Genomic DNA, 15,980 nt, shown 5'->3' with positions numbered 1-15,980 from the left:
ATGTGCTGTAAGTGTAGCTCCCTCCTTCCACACACAAGCAGCTCTACAGAGAATTTCAGGAAGGGTAGGGAAGGGGGCAAAATGGAGGAGGGGAATGTGGGGGCGAGAAGGAGGCAGTAATGGGGGAGGGGAATGCAGGGTGAGTGTTACAGAGAGGGGGTGGGAAGGAGGCCGAGGGGGCGGGAAGGAGGCAGTAATGGGGGAGGGGAATGTGGGGTGAGCGTTACAGAAAGGGGGTGGGAAGGAGGCAGAGGGGGCAGGAAGGAGGCAGTAATGGGGGAGGGGAACACGGGGTGAGCGTTACAGAGAGGGGGTGGGACCTAGCACAATGGGGCCCTGACCTGGTTGGTGTCTTAGGGCTACTGAGATATAAGTGTGAAATTACAGTAAGTTCTAGCTCTCCTGTTGCAGGGAAGTTCTTCCGAAGGTAGATGCTTTCCAGAGCCTTCAGACCGCAGTAGTTCTCAGCAAGGTTTGAGCTGCCCAACTCATCTCTAGAGAGGGTCATTTAAATGTCCGCACAGCCAGTCACTGCTTCACCCAGCATAAAGCCGCTGTCTCAGTAAGGGTCTGGTATGGCTTGGCCTGCTCCACCAAGGTGGCCAAACTGCATCCAAAATCAATTTATAGATTTTAAGCCAGGTTTGGAAACTATTTTGAAACTTCTCTCTCTCTCTCCAGTGCAGATATGGCCTTTTAAGGTTTAGAGGATTCACAGCTTCAAAGAACTTTAGGCCAGACGGGGCCATCAATCCACATAGCACAGGCCAAGGAATTTCCCCCAGCAATTTCTGCATCAAGCCCACATCTTGCAATTGAGCGAGAACATATTTTTTTGAAAGGCATGTGATCTTGATTGAAAGGAGGGGCCACGGAGATTGAGCTATCCAAATCCTGAGCCTCTCCTGTCAGTAATAGGCAGCCTGAAAATTGCCATGCTGGACAGTATGCCATAGACTGGAACATGGGAACAGGACAGAGACCCACCAAACTTATTTCGATCTGATGCATCACCTCCACCTTGGGTTACATTCCAACCCAGTGACCTACCAGTTAGAGGTTCCCCTCTCCCATGAGCAGTCCCTCCGAGCCACTGATTTCCCTCCATGAACAGAGACTTGCTTGAAATCATATAAACCGACACACAGGCATGCACTGACAGTGGGCTGCGAGTGACTCTTTGCGTGTGTGTACAATGATGGGGAATTCAGAGAGCAGAATTAATGGCCACAAACAGCCACTGCACTAGTGGGCTCCGCTCAGACGCAGCATGGAGAGGGACTGCTGACTGGAGCCGGAGAGCGTCCTCCAGGGCACTCTGACAAATCAGATCTGAACAAAACCAAGTGTGATGACTTCCATTCAAAAAGTAATTGGGGGAAGAAAAAAAAAAAAAACCAAAAAAACCCACCCAGCACTGAACAAGAGACCTGGAATTTTTGCTTAAAACCAGAGTTACTCAGGGCCAGAAATGTCAAGCCAAATTGTCAGCAATGTCAGAAAAAAATATATATATATAAGCGGGAAGAAAAAGGGGGGGGTGGGGGGCAGCAGGGAATCTCCACTGAACCGCCTTGTGGAATAAAAATATTATTAACAATATACCCAGTGCATGTGCCCTGGTTATGGGGATTTAATGCGAAAATGACAGGGGAGGCTGCCTTGAGACAATAATGCAGCCCAGGAGGACTAATTTCCTTCTCTCCCACAGGGGAGACTGAAGGTCACTTGCACAGTTAAATTCAAGTGTTCGCCCATTTTCCTCTTACATAATAATTGTGACTATATCATTACCGACCGTGCACCAACCTCTGGCAGCAATTCACAATGGCTAGAGAAACAGATTCCATTGGGTAACTCAGGACTGCTCTCCTGGCGGTGAGCCCAAGGAGCAGGGAACGCTACTGTGTGAAATGAACATACCTTGGGTGGCTGCGAATGCCATGGCCCCGCGTGCCCTTCGCAGAATCCCACAGAGTGTCAAGCAGCAAATGTCAAATCAAGAGGAGGGTTCCCAGGACAGTTTGTAAACTGACCCAGAGTAACATTTTCAGAAAGTACTTGTATGTGACAGGCTCCCACGCGCCTCTGCCACTTTTGAAAATGGGACTTGGGTAACTCTGAAAATGTCACCCTTTCTGCAGTCGTGCTTTGGTCCTCGGGCAGCAGCAAAAACGCTGGGCCACATCTCAAACGTGCTTTTATTTAGAGCCTTCTCTACACGGCGGGTTGCTGCACAGCAAACCAGGGTGTGAATCCACAGCCCCCGAGCCTGCTGTATACGAACGTTCACTACAGCGTGCTGAAAGCCCCAGAGCACACTCAGCCGTGACGAGGTTCATCCTGTGCAGCAAGCTGGGACATTGTAGATTCATACCCTGGTTTGCTGTGCAGACAAGCCCTCAGACTGCATCTGGCCACGTGACACCCCTCTGTGGGCACAAGGCCCACCTCTGTATGCACAGTCTGGGTGGTCCCAGCACAGTTATTCCATGTCATGGGCTTGTACGCAAAAGGGGGGCAAGTGCAAAATCTGGCAGGCGCAATTTCCAACGCCCACTGAGGATGGAATGACAAAGCGTCTCGGATCAACACACACAGCAGAGATTTTCAAAGGCACAAATGGCCGTGAGATGAATGTCCATGGCGACTGTGCGCTTCACTGCCACTTATGCCTTTGAAAATCTCACCCAAAAAGCAAATGCAGCCAGTTCTCTCAGAACAAAGTCCGTGAAGATCCCTGCACTTTTCTACCTTCTTCTTTAGTCCCATCTGCACGGCCATGTGTTTCCGGAATACGATTAACTTGTCCAGCACATTGCATATAGTAAGAAAGGGATCACAGGTCAAATTTGCCAAAGATCATAACTCTCCCTGATGCAGAGACACCTTTCAAATCACACTGGTAAAGCAGGTCACAGGGAGGAAGAGACTCACAACAGTGTTAAGGTGAACGGCTAAGGAGAGCCTGGATTCTGAGGAAAGCTTTGATGCAGACAACGCCAACCGATATTCTGTGCCCCCATACATAACAGGGCTCCTCTGTGCCACTTGCCCAATGTGCTGGTGGGAAGAAATATAATTCCCTGATGAACCACAAGGCTAAAATTAGAATCCACTCACCCCTGAAGAATCACAGCTATAGCCAAAACGAAAGTAGGTCACACAATAGCTGGCTAACTTGATTTCCCACAGTCTCTAGCATGGTGTTCTCCTCTCTTGCCTGGCACAGCCTGTAAGGGGGGAGGGGGAGGCACACACACTTGTGGAAGCAGACACTCCAGTTTGGGGTGAAGCACTAATCCCTTGCTTTGGTGTTTAAACAAGTGCCTGGTTTTCCTCCTCCTGAATTCAAACAGATGGATCAAGGGATGCATTATCACCCCAAAATACAGATTCCAACTTTCCCTCTCACCCTGGAACAGCCTGTCTCGGCTGCCTGGCTGGCTGTATTGCTGTGGGACTTGGATATCTTTCTACTTTCTATGCCTTAAAAGATACACCATTTCTCTCCACCTCCACCCCCTTTGAATCAAAATACAGATGCTTAGCTCCCCAGCAACCCTGCTTTCTCCAGCAATTGACACTGCCTCTCTACATCTCAGTTTGTCAACCTCCCCTGGTACTGAGCCCCCAAAGGAGTTAAATGCACACCTGAGAAAGGCAGCAGTGGGCATGAAAGAGAAAGGCAGCACTGGGAAGTAGGTGGGGGGAGACGCGGAATCTCCTGGTAGTTGTCTGTAGCAGGATCTGGGAGATCCCTATTCAGGGCAGCTGCATCGGAAGAGGGGTGAGCTGAATAAACACAACACAACCCCTTGTCCTGTGTGTTATTAGAGAGCCGATTGCAAGACTGATTTGATTCATATGTCTGTGCATGTAGAATCCCACAAATGTTCTGGTCCCTCCTCCAGAGGCTGCACCAGCAACAGATGAGTGATCTCAGTTCACAGCCCTAGGCTGGCAGCCTGCTGGGCCTTCTATTAAAAAAAAATTTTTTTACCCAGGGATAAATCCATTAAAATGTGTCCTCACATTATTCTACATGGGATCCCTCAAAAGAGAAGAGAAGCAGCATCTGCCTTCCACATCCCAGCCGTCACGTGGACATTAACAGAGCTACATGTGGAAGAAGTATGTTATTTAGTCATCTGGAGTCGGACTTGACCTCCGTTTGATTCACATCCGTTTTGAACAAGCACATGCTACTGCAAAGGTTCATAGGAAAACCAAAGCCAGGTTTTGGGCAGGAATGAATATTAGCAGGATTGGGGTATGAACTGCAGAACACAAACAAACTGAAACCACAAACTAAGAACTGAAGCCAAGCCATCATGCTCAGCTGCTTCCAGTTCATTGTAACCATTTGCTCTCGACGGCACATTTCAGCTCACATGGTTCTTCACATTCTTTTCAGCACCATCCACTGAACACTTCAGTGACACCAACAGCCCCAAGCAAGCTAGGTAGGCAGTATTGTAACTCGGTGCTGTTTGAATGGGACCTTGGCACTTCTAGCAGATGACACTGTTTGAGGGACAGTCCAGCTCTGCCTGCCCCTCCTGCCGCAAAAATCCAAGCACTGCATTTATACCTTCCACTGTGTACCTCGCAAGTACCATGAAAGAGTGATCCCTAGGATTGGAACAACCTTCCTGAGCCCTCAGGCCATGATGGTGCTCTGTCTTCTCTCCAGTCCTTTCTCAGATCATCAGTAGAACGTTTCAGTTATCCAGCTAACCATCAGACTGTGAAACAAAGACAACAAACCAATCCGCCCTGACCCACGGTTCCAACCAACCCAACGTGCTCAAAACCCCACCCAACAAGCGACGTCTGCCCCCACATTATTGAGAAAAGCTTACTCCACTAAGTGACTGCATGATCCTGTGGTCCTCATCTTTGTCTGCCCACTCCCTGGTGTTCTTGTCTTAACCTAAAGCCTAAGCAATTCAGGTGGGGATTTTGGCCAAGATTCTCCGAAGTGACTAGTTATGGAGAGTGCGCAACTGGAGAAGACTTAAAGAGGGTCAAGAGTTTTCAGGAAGTGCTTACACACCTGGCGCCTGAAACCTAGGTCCCTTTAGGTTGTCTCAAGGTAGGCACGCACATTTCTAAAAATCTGGGCCTCTCTCTTTATACAGTTCCACACAGCATCATGCATATCTAGGTGTTTATACGAGTTATAAAGAATGACAACCATGCCAAAGTAATTGCTTTTCCTCGGAGTAGTGCCCAGGGCATGTAATCTTTAAACATCAGGCACCTGGAGTTCTGCAGCTCACAGTGAATTCAAAGGACTCGCAATTCAAAACAATTAGCGGCTAGTCACTTTCCTTTTATGCAGAATCATCCATTAAACCCAACACCTAAAACGAATGTGCTTGATTACGTACAAAAGGGCCCAGTTTTCTAATGTCAACGCAAAGCACCCAGCCAGATTCATTTCTCCTTCTACCCCAGTTGCAGGCAGTGGCCCTGTTTAATGAATTAGCAGTCAAGGAGAGTTACACACCGTCAGCAATTCACACCGTTTTATTAAAGTTTGCTGCCGCATTAAAATTCCACAGATTCAGCGCTGATTTGTGTCAATCTCCTTTCCATTCGCCTTGCCCCATTTAAAGTGTTCAGCACAGATCACACAGTCCTTTAAAAATCCTCTTCGCCCTTAGGCGCTCTAAGTCTGTTTTGCATAATCACACTCACGGTTTGCACTGGATTTCCTAAGTGCAAGGGGTTGGGAACTTGGCACAGCTAAAGCCACAGGCCCTGCCCTGCAACACAGTTCTTCAGAAAGCAAATAAAGGGCAAACTCGTTCCACTAATGCAACGTTTCCAAGCTCAGGACACCTTACTCAAAGTCAAAAATGTCCACAATACCCTCACATTTACCACAGAAGAGTAAAAACACGGATCAGTTACAACAATAATAAGTTTCAGAGTAGCAGCCGTGTTAGTCTGTATCCGCAAAAAGAACAGGAGTACTTGTGGCACCTTAGAGACGAACAAATTTGAGCATAAGCTTTCGTGGGCTACAGCGCACTTCATCGGATGCATAGAATGGAACATATAGTAAGAAGAAATATATATACATACAGATAAGTTAGAAGTTGCCATACAAACTGTGAGAGGCTAATTAGTTAAGATGAGCTATTATCAGCAGGAGGAAAAAAAAACTTTTGTAGTGATAATCAAGATGGCCCATTTAGACAGTTGACAAGAAGGTGTGAGGATACTTAACTTTAGGAAAATATAATAAGCTGTGATAATGTATCTGTATGTGTTTTGAGAGGCTGAAAGTCCTTGACCTTGAAGGGTAAGGGTGTGTACGAAGTGGTCGGGGGAGAGGTTTTCTTTGCTTGATTGGTGTTTAAATGTTAAAGATCTCACATTTCCCACCAGCGGTCACAACCAAATACTGCCCTAACAGGAGCAGCACTGAGCTCACAGGGAACCCCGCACACCAGACAGGTGCAGAATGCTAGCGATAACCTCTCAGATAATCCCTGTGATACCAAAGTGCTCTGCATATGGCATAGGCCAACATTTTCAGACATGAGACCAATGGGAGCTGCAGGCGCTAGGCACCTCTGGGAAGCAGGCCACTTCCACATAGGTGCCTAAATATCTGAGGCACACAAGTTTGAACATTTCAGACTCAATACTGTGCTTACAAGCTACACAGAAAGGGGACCATCATTGGGGGGCAAGGGGGCCACCAAGAGCGCACCCCACACCAGCACATCCAGCCATGGGAAGGGAGTTTGGGATAAGATCACGAAGCGGACAGAAAGCGTCACAGGATCTGTGTCGCCCACACAGACAAGAGAGTGCCTATGTTTCTAAGGGATCACCCTACAGGTGAGCGTACAGTAATTCAAGCACCAAATTTACCCCAGGAGGATGTTACGCTGAGTGGTTTCTGTTGGTTGATCACGTCGGGTTCCAGGGCATCATTCTAGGTATTTCAAATCCAAGGCTAATCCCATTAAACCCTCACCCCTTCCAGCAATAGAACATGCAACAAAGAACCACACTACACAATTAACACCCTTTGCTCTGGCTTGCTCCTGTCAACACCCACCAACCAGCATCTCTCACAATTTCCACAAGAGATCACATGGCAGATAGGCCATTTGCGTGTGCCACTGACGGAAATCCAGATCCCCCCCTCACTGGCCTGGCCCTGGTCAATTGGTACAAGCAGTCATTTCCTGATAATAGACGCAAAGCTAGTTGAGTAGGGAGTGCATATGCACAACACAACTGCTGTGTTAATACGTCAGTCAGTTCAGCAACCGCTAGTCGGTAAGTGACTTACCCTGTTCTCATCATAGATTATCTGCACTAAGCTGCGATGCTTGGACTCAATAGGTGGGGGTGAGATCGGCTTCTCAGGCTCTGGTGGTTTGGCTGCTTCCTCCTCCAACTGTTGCTGTGAAAGGTTGAAAAGAAGAGTGAGTGGTTCAAAACAAGAAACACTCTGGCCATAGGAGACTCTCTCTCTCTCCAGCACTGTGACAGAAATAGAAAACGTAACCATAAACCATTTCCTGTGAGACATCAACAAGACAAAGGGGCTAACGGAGGGGAGGGTAGAACAACCCTTAAACATTTCATGTTGCCTTAGCCAGGGTGTTTTCTGGCCACAAATTGCATAAAGTGGCCCTCTTAGATCTGGCCTGTGGAGCTCGACTACAGATGCGACGCATAAAAAACAGCTGAATGAAAATTCCATGGAGGAAAAACATTTCTCAGAGCAGCAAAGTTCCTTGTTTATGTCTTAATTTGGAGCTGCACTGTTTACCACGCTCATGTTTTAAGGGGGAAGTGGGGGGAGTTAAGGGTTATTGGACTCTTTCAGTTTAATAGCCTGCTGCTGATTTCCTAGTTCTTCACCTGAGTGAGATGCCTTCTGTGGCTACGTATTATTATTCTTTTTCTGTTTACAACAGTGCCTCAGAACCTCAGTCAAGCACGAGGCCTCCCTTGTGCTAGGCACTGTACAGCCAAGTATCAAAGACCAAGGGTATGTCTACACTACCCGCCAGATCGGCGGGCGGTGATCGATCCATCGCGTCTAGACTAGACGCGATAAATCGACCCCCCCCCCCGAGCGCTCTCCCATCGATTCCGGTACCCCACTGCCGCAAGAGGCGCAGGCGGAGTCGACGGGGGAGTGGCAGCTGTCGACTCACTGCAGTGAAGACAGGTCTAAGGTCTAAGTACGTTGACTTCAGCTACATTATTCACCCTCCCTCCCCCCAGTGTAGACCAGGCCTAAGCATCAAAGAGAGGTCACAATCTGGTGTCAGAGAGGACACTGCAGGCAGATGAAACAGACAAACGAGGTGGGGAGGATGAGGTAACGCTGGGATGAACCGAGTTTAGCAGAAAGGCAAAAGTCGCAGCTCTTCCACCCAGTGCCAGACGGGAGCGAGCCGCAGGCATCCCTGCAGAGGCAGGATGTAAGGAGGGGTTCCGCCAATCAGGAGACGGGAGCTGTAGGCATCTCAAAGGGGAGTATGTCCCATGCATGAAGGGCAGCATCAGGAGACAGGCCAGAGATGCAGGCGGGAAGCGGGCAGGTAGGCCACAGAGACAAATTTCGCTATTGTATGTTTTAGATATTACTAAGGAGCCCAGAGGCAGGGTGTTAATCATCACTAGGGGGCCGCTTCTCATGGTCAAACGGCCCCACACACTTACTGTACTATCGGTACCTCATACAATTCTAGTAACGTCAGACTGACCCAGGAGCTGCAGCAAAGGGCATCAGCACAAGCCACTTTCTTCAGGGCCTCTACAGACCAACGGCCTGTCTCGGGAAGGCCATTTTCAAATCCCCTTTTCCTTTTCAATGTTAAATAAAACAAAGGGGATGTATCAGAATCTGGTAAAAACTCAACACCGCAACAGTGGCAAACTAGACAGCACTGAGCAAGGGGCCAGCAACCAGTTCAGACTCCCCTGCCCTGGAGAGAGATCGCAGCTGAACGTACATCTCTTCCTCTGTGGTCCTACATATAAAAGGGGCATGTGGCCGTTCCCTTAGTTCTGAGTCACAGCCTTACCCTGGCTGTGCAGGTGAGGTACCCAAACTCCATCTGCTGAGGGCGATCTGGGCAACCAGCCAGGAGCCCAAAAGCCGCACCCAAGTTCCCAGACACGTCCACAGCTTTTACCAACAGCAAAACGAGGGTAACCCTGACAGTCACTTAGACGTGAATGCTCTGAAGACAAAGTGAAGCAGCAGCTTGTTTGAGCTCAGCAGAGATAAAAACCTGCCCTTGGTCAGCTCCTGCAGAGACCAGCAGAGAGTGGCCATGAGCCACATTTCCAGGACGCTGCAAGTGGCACTTGGCCTTTGGGCAGCCCTGCTATGGCCTAGATGCACCTTGGAGAGCTCTAGAGAAAAATTAACTCTGGCACAGCATCAAATCCAACGGTTACAAAAGGAGGGCTGCAAATGACTCATCAGAAATGATGCTCCTGAACCAGCAAGACGGGTCTCATACTTGGAAACCTAAAAAAAAAGAGAGAGAGAGAGTTGTGCAAAGACTCACAAGTCAATCTGGAAGACGCTTTGAGGATGTTAATTCAGATAAAAAATAATAGTGACATACAGGTTAGACAGAAGGGCGGGGGTCAACTATCAGGAATCGGGCATGGTGTTTTTTTGGGAAGCTCTGCAGGAAAGGGCTTTTCCACCGACGCCAAAGGGCTTGGCATCAAACCCTAGCGCCCTTAATTATTTAGAAAAACTGGACGCACACAAGTCCCTGGGACCGGATGCGTTGCATCTGAGAGTGCTAAAGGAATTGTGGATGTGATTGCAGAGCTATTGGCCATTATCTTTGAAAACTCATGGCGATCGGGGGAAGTCCCAGAAGATTGGAAAAGGCTAATGTAGTGCCCATCTTTAAAAAAGGGAAGAAGGATGATCCTGGGAACTACAGGCCGGTCAGCCTCCCCTCTGTCCCCGGAAAAATCATGGAGCATGTCCTCAAGGAATCAATTCTGAAGCACTTAGACGAGAGGAAAGTGATCAGGAACAGTCAGCATGGATTCACCAAGGGAAAGTCGTGCCTGACTAATCTAATTGCCTTCTATGATGAGATAACTGGTTCTGTGGATGAAGGGAAAGCAGTGGACGTGTTATTCCTCGACTTTAGCAAAGCTTTTGACACGGTCTCCCACAGTATTCTTGTCAGCAAGTTAAAGAAGTATGGGCTGGATGGATGCACTACAAGGTGGGTAGAAAGTTGGCTAGATTGTTGGGCTCAACGGGTAGTGATCAATGGCTCCATGTCTAGTTGGCAGCCGGTATCTAGCAGAGTGCCCCAAGGGTCGGTCCTGGGGCCGGTTTTGTTCAATATCTTCATTAATGATCTGGAGGATGGTGTGGATTGCACCCTCAACAAGTTTGCGGATGACACTAACTGGGAGGAGTGGTAGATACGCTGGAAGGTAGGGACAGGATACAGAGGGACCTAGACAAATTGGAGGATTGGGCCAAAAGAAATCTGATGAGGTTCAACAAGGACAAGTGCAGAGTCCTGCACTTAGGACGGAAGAATCCAATGCACCGCTACAGACTAGGGACCGAATGGCTAGGCAACAGTTCTGCAGAGAAGGACCTAGGGGTGACAGTGGACGAGAAGCTGGATATAGTCAACAGTGTGCCCTTGTTGCCAAGAAGGCCAATGGCATTTTGGGGTGTATAAGTAGGGGCACTGCCAGAAGATCGAGGGACGTGATCGTTCCCCTCTATTAGACATTGGTGAGGCCTCATCTGGAGTACTGTGTCCAGTTTTGGGCCCCACGCTACAAGAAGGATGTGGAGAAATTGGAGAGAGCCCAGCGAAGGGCAACAAAAATGATTAGGGGACTGGAACACATGAGTTATGAGGAAAGGCTGAGGGAACTGGGATTGTTTAGTCTACGGAAGAGAAGAATGAGGGGGGATTTGATAGCTGCTTTTAACTACCTGAAAGGTGGATCCAAAGAGGATGGATCTAGACTATTCTCAGTGATAGCAGATGACAGGATAAGGAGTAATGGTCTCAAGTTGCAGTGGGGAAGGTTTAGGTTGGATATTAGGAAAAACTTTTTCACTAGGAGGGTGGTGAAACACTGGAATGCATTACCTAGAGAGGTGGTGGAATCCCCTTCCTTAGAAGTTTTTAAGGTCAGGCTTGACAAAGCCCTGGCTGGGATGATTTAGTTGGGATTGGTCCTGCTCTGGGCAGGGGGTTGGACTAGATGGCCTCCAGAGGTCCCTTTCAACTCTGTTATTCTATGATTCTATGTCCTGTCCATCCACCTAATTTCTCAGCTGATCTTTCAATCCTGACCAAATACAAAGCTCCATCAATACAATAAAAACAGCAATCCCCAACTACCCCTATCCTTTGACCCACCCCACTGCCCCAAAGCCAGAGGAAATCTATATTATGCCTTGCAGTTTGATCTCAAGACCCAATAACCAAGGCATCTGAAGGACAAAAGGTGGGTTCGATATTCCCTTTTTGGAATATGCCCCAGTCCTGGTCTCCTCCTGTTTAAACCAGGAGACCACTGGCTCAAGTGTCTCCACTGATCTCCCTCCATGGATGCTGCCAGAGTTGTGAAGTGGTTCCCCAACAAGAAGAGGTAAGCCGCTTAAAGCTTTCCAGGTCAGGACCAACATGTTCAACTCCACTTGGGAACTAATCAGCAACCCATGTCTTGATGAACTACTTTCCCCTGGGGCTTACAGTGCACTTCTAGTTCTTTGTTCAACTAGAACAGCTTCCAAACAGAGCTGGGTCCAAGCAGCAAAGGTCCAATCCAGATCAGAACTTTCCCAGGGTCGAAGAGTGTTAGGATCCAGGGTTTGGTTCGAGGAATGAAATGCATGCACTACTCTCATAATAGAAAAGATGCCCTTTACAGGCCCCAAAACTACAAAATCCAGGAATTCGAAACAAAAGATCCCCAGATTATCAAACAGAAAACAAAAAACCACAATTTCCATCAGGGAAAGGATTTGGGTAAAATCTCTAGAAATTTTGACAGGTATTTTGGCAGCCCACAAAAAAGTTTCCCGAGTGGTCAAATCTGTTCTAATTGATTTAAGACAGAAGATTTGATGGCAAATCAAGAAATGAATGATTGCCAGTAAGTGGAGGCTCATTAAAAGCAGCTCCTTAAAAGCAAAACCACCACCCCTGCAAATCTAATTACAGCTGAAATACAGTGAAGAATTACAGTGTCTCTACTCTCTGTGGGAGTAATACTGTACAATGATCAAAGGTGCAGGCCCACCAATTAGAGCAAACGGACTAGGGGTTACTTCCCCTCTGTGCTCTCAGAGATTACAAAGAGGATCTCAGTCGGTTTAGCCAGCAACAGTGTTTCTTGGAATTTGTGGAAAATGGCAAAGCAAAAGCGGCCAGCATCAAGAGACGGATCTTAAAGGTCTGCCACAAAAACCAGGCCGGAACTGTGACCTTTACAATCAGAAAATCAGGAGGAGTTTTGACGGCGACACGCCAACCCTCCGCTAGCCTGCAACTTCCCTCTTCTGCTAAACTGAAAATCCCACGGCAGGTCTTCGAGGCAACACCCAGCCCTGTCATTAGGGACAGCGTACGCTTCCCTCTCCTTTTAAGGCCAATCAGTTCCTAAATGAAGGCAGCACCTCTTTCTCTTCCCCAGCGACAATGGTACGGTAATAACAATACTTAATCTGCAGGGCATATGGCAGCAAGCACAGATCCCTCCTCTTTGATCAAGTTGCATGAGGTATGAACTGAAATAGCTTTGGCTGGGTCTGGTTTTTCCAGTCTTCTGTGAATCTAGTCAGTCTCTGGCACGGTTGCCCTTACTCAGAGGTAGCTAACATTTAAATGTTCATGTTTAATCCTGGCACATGCTAGTTCCTGGGCTGAAGTCACCAGTGATTAGCCTACACACACAAGAACATGGCAACTTAAAACAGAAAAACAGGGTTTCCAGCTCAGGAAATCTACTTCTAACACATATTCTAAGAAAAAGAGGCTGAGAAACAGCAGATAAAATTCAATTGGGGGAATTGTTCTTGAACATGATAAACCTACCTGGCAGATTTGGCAAATAGGCCAAGTCTTGGGCTCCCCTACAGTGCTGCAAGGCTACAGGCCACTGCTGGCTCCACCTTTGCCAGCAGGTGTCAGCGTTACACTTCCGAAAAGCATTCTGGAGATGGCTTAGAAAATATTTACAAAGAAAGAAAATCCCAGAAAATGTTTGGTGGGTGGGTGTGGGTTTTTTTCCAAGATCCCTGGTACCATGGCCAGGAATAACTGCATGGCGATTATCCTTCCTTGTCATGACAGAGAAGGCTAGTGGGAGAAGTGAAAGAGATTGAACACACATGAATAAAGCCAGGGAGGGGCAGCTGGACAAAGCAGCTCGCTGGTGCACTGGATTTCAGGAAAGCAAAGCTCCTGGCTGCTTCATCAGACTTTGCTTCATCAGAACCCCTCCTGCCAGCCAACCCCAGCGAGAGCCTTCAGGGCCATTTTTGGAACGACCAAGGAGACGCTGTTGCTGCTGCTTTTTTTTTTTTTGCGCACAGGCTTTGTGTACAAATGTGTTTAATTGTCTCTAAGACCTCCCAAGGACAGAGGGAAAATGCATTGAGACATTAGGGCTTCATACAACTGCTCTACTGTTTGCTCAAGGAAGATCTGGCTAATATCTTTTGTTTTCTCTCTCATGTTCTTTAAAAGTCAGTGGCTCAGATGCCCAGATGAACCAAATGTTCTCAAAGTATTACAGAGAGGAACTTTTCTGCTCTCTCTTTTTCCCCCGCACCTCTCAAATATTTTCTCTTGCACTGAATCCTTAAAGGCCAGATGTACTGAACTTTCTTAAGGAGAGGGAAGGCCACGGTCAGTATCTGTAACTGATTGCACACCAAGCAACAGAACCACACGCAAAGAAAAGGGAGAAGGGGGTTTATCTGTCAGCAGCTACTTTTGCCGCCTTTGTAACTAATCTGAGCCTTTGCAGAGGATTTATAAAATCAATGTCCGGGGGAGAGACCAAGACAAACAATAAAAGCCTTTTCTTTCCAGGACGATGGCCTGGTTTTGAAAGGTGCTAAGTACCTGTAGCTCCTTTAACTTCAATCTGTGGGTATCCAGCAGCTCTGGAAAAGCCGGGCTGCAGAGCTGTCTGCTAGGAGGACACCGTCCCCACAGCTGCTGTGAATTATACCCTGGAGGAGTTGGGGGAATCTCCAATCCAAGGTAAAATGACAATCTCGTTTTGCTTTCCCAGAATCACTGACTTAACATCAACTTTCCACTAGAAAACAAGCCAAACTGCCCAGCTGTGCTTCACTGGTGACCTGGCTTGCACAGGCCTAGAAGCCCTGCACCCTTGGTAAAGCCAGGTGGCTCCAGGAGTACTAAGCCTCTAAGTGGAGCCTGTTGCTCTCAATAGGCTAAATCCCCCTTCACTGCAAACTGACCGGGGGATGGACACTGCCAGCATGTCGAGGTCGCTGGACCAAAGGTCCCTTGGGAGCTTTTTGGAGCAAGGGCTTTTTTTTTTTTTTTTTTAAAGGAACTGTAATGAATACAGTGTTGGTGCAAAGTGCCAGCTTCTTTCCTGAGACGGGTGCATGGAGGCAGCTCTGCCTGAGAAGGGGCACCACCCCTGCAGATGCGGGAAGCACCTGGTGCATAGTGCTGCGTTGCAGTCAGTTTGGGCCACTCTTGTCAGGTGAAGCAGGCAGAAAGGCCAGCAGGACCAGGCAGCATGCAAGGAAATCTCCCTGGCCACTCTTACCGCTCCTATTCCAATTTCTCTCCCAGGCCTCAGCAAAGGGGGCATGGTCGCAAAGCTGATGCATCTGGCTGATTCCCCAGCTGCCAGGACAGTCCCTTGGAGCATAGGGAACCAGGCATAAGATGAGAGCAGGCTTCAGGTCCCTATCAGCAGAGAATGTAAAGATGTCTTAAAGCTACCTTTGACCCATTCTGCCCTCCCCCACATCCTTCCATCTGCTTCTCTGCAAAGCAGCTTGGGGAGACCAAGGGATCTGGCCCAGGAGTTTAAAGCTGACAGCGTCCTTTGAATCCATCTTTATCATTACGCCACCATTGTCCTGGCAGGTCTGCCTTTAAAGGAACCAGCCTTCCAGTGGCAAGCACCAGAATCTTATTGCTCTCAGCCCTTACGGCGGGCCAGACTCCACTCAACTCCCAAAACATAAAACAAGGGAATCCTCTGTGGTTTTAAATCACTCCAGATGTTCCAGCTGCACCAATGAAAAGGCAGTTTTGGGGCCATTCATTTCACCTGGCATCACAGCTGTTTCTTAGCCCTGCGGGCTCCCCTCCCTTCCCCTCTCCCTGCTCCAGCCCTTTTGATACCTCTGTAGGGAAATCAACTGAAAACAGGTGTCTAGGACTAATTACACCACACTATTTAAAAACAAAACCAAACTGTCCTGATTCCACTTACGAGGGGGCTGGAGAGGCATCTGTTCATCAAAACCTCAACTCTATTCATAGCAAAAAAGGGGCATTTGGGATGGCCTTTCAATAAAGAGACTAAAGAGCTTGGTTCTCTGCCAGCTACAGTGCAGCCTGCTGAGAGTGCACGTGAGCACGAGCGTGTGCATGGGCGTGCGCGATTGTGTGTGTGTGAAACGAGAGGAGACTCTTCAGTTCTTTTATTACACTCATTATTCCCTTCCTGTGCCATTTCTGCCGCACTTGGAAGGAACATCAGCAACTTGTTTTCCCTCTAGGAGCATGGTAATAGACCCAGTTTTTCACTCAGAATGACAGCCCAATTATACAGCCTCCTTAATTCATAAATTCCAGGGCACACGCACATCAGGAGAGCTGGCTCATCTCTCGGGCGGGTGGGGATTAGCAGTCATCAGCAAGCATTACAGAGCTTCCTGACGCACGGGAAATAACAAGGGGTAACAAGGA

At 48.1% G+C, this 15,980-nt stretch overlaps 1 protein-coding gene across 12 annotated transcripts in view; it reads right to left on the bottom strand.

Moving 5' to 3' along the window:
- NCOR2 (nuclear receptor corepressor 2) overlaps positions 1-15,980 on the bottom strand; it is a 399,104-nt gene that overhangs the window by 194,495 nt on the left and 188,629 nt on the right. For 11 of the 12 annotated variants that reach the window (XM_084649222.1, XM_084649223.1, XM_084649220.1 and 8 more), the window contains exon 6: positions 7,322-7,435. The exons of the other annotated variant lie outside the window; for it this stretch is intronic. In XM_084649222.1, coding sequence (XP_084505348.1) covers positions 7,322-7,435 — 114 coding nt within the window. The remainder of the gene's footprint in view (positions 1-7,321; positions 7,436-15,980) is intronic. 12 annotated transcript variants of the gene reach the window in all.

Source organism: Lepidochelys olivacea (assembly GCF_965140295.1).
Source record: "Lepidochelys olivacea isolate rLepOli2 genome assembly, chromosome: 15".
In the NCBI taxonomy this organism is placed as follows: Eukaryota; Metazoa; Chordata; order Testudines; family Cheloniidae; genus Lepidochelys; species Lepidochelys olivacea.
This window is presented reverse-complemented; position numbering and strand designations above follow the sequence as displayed.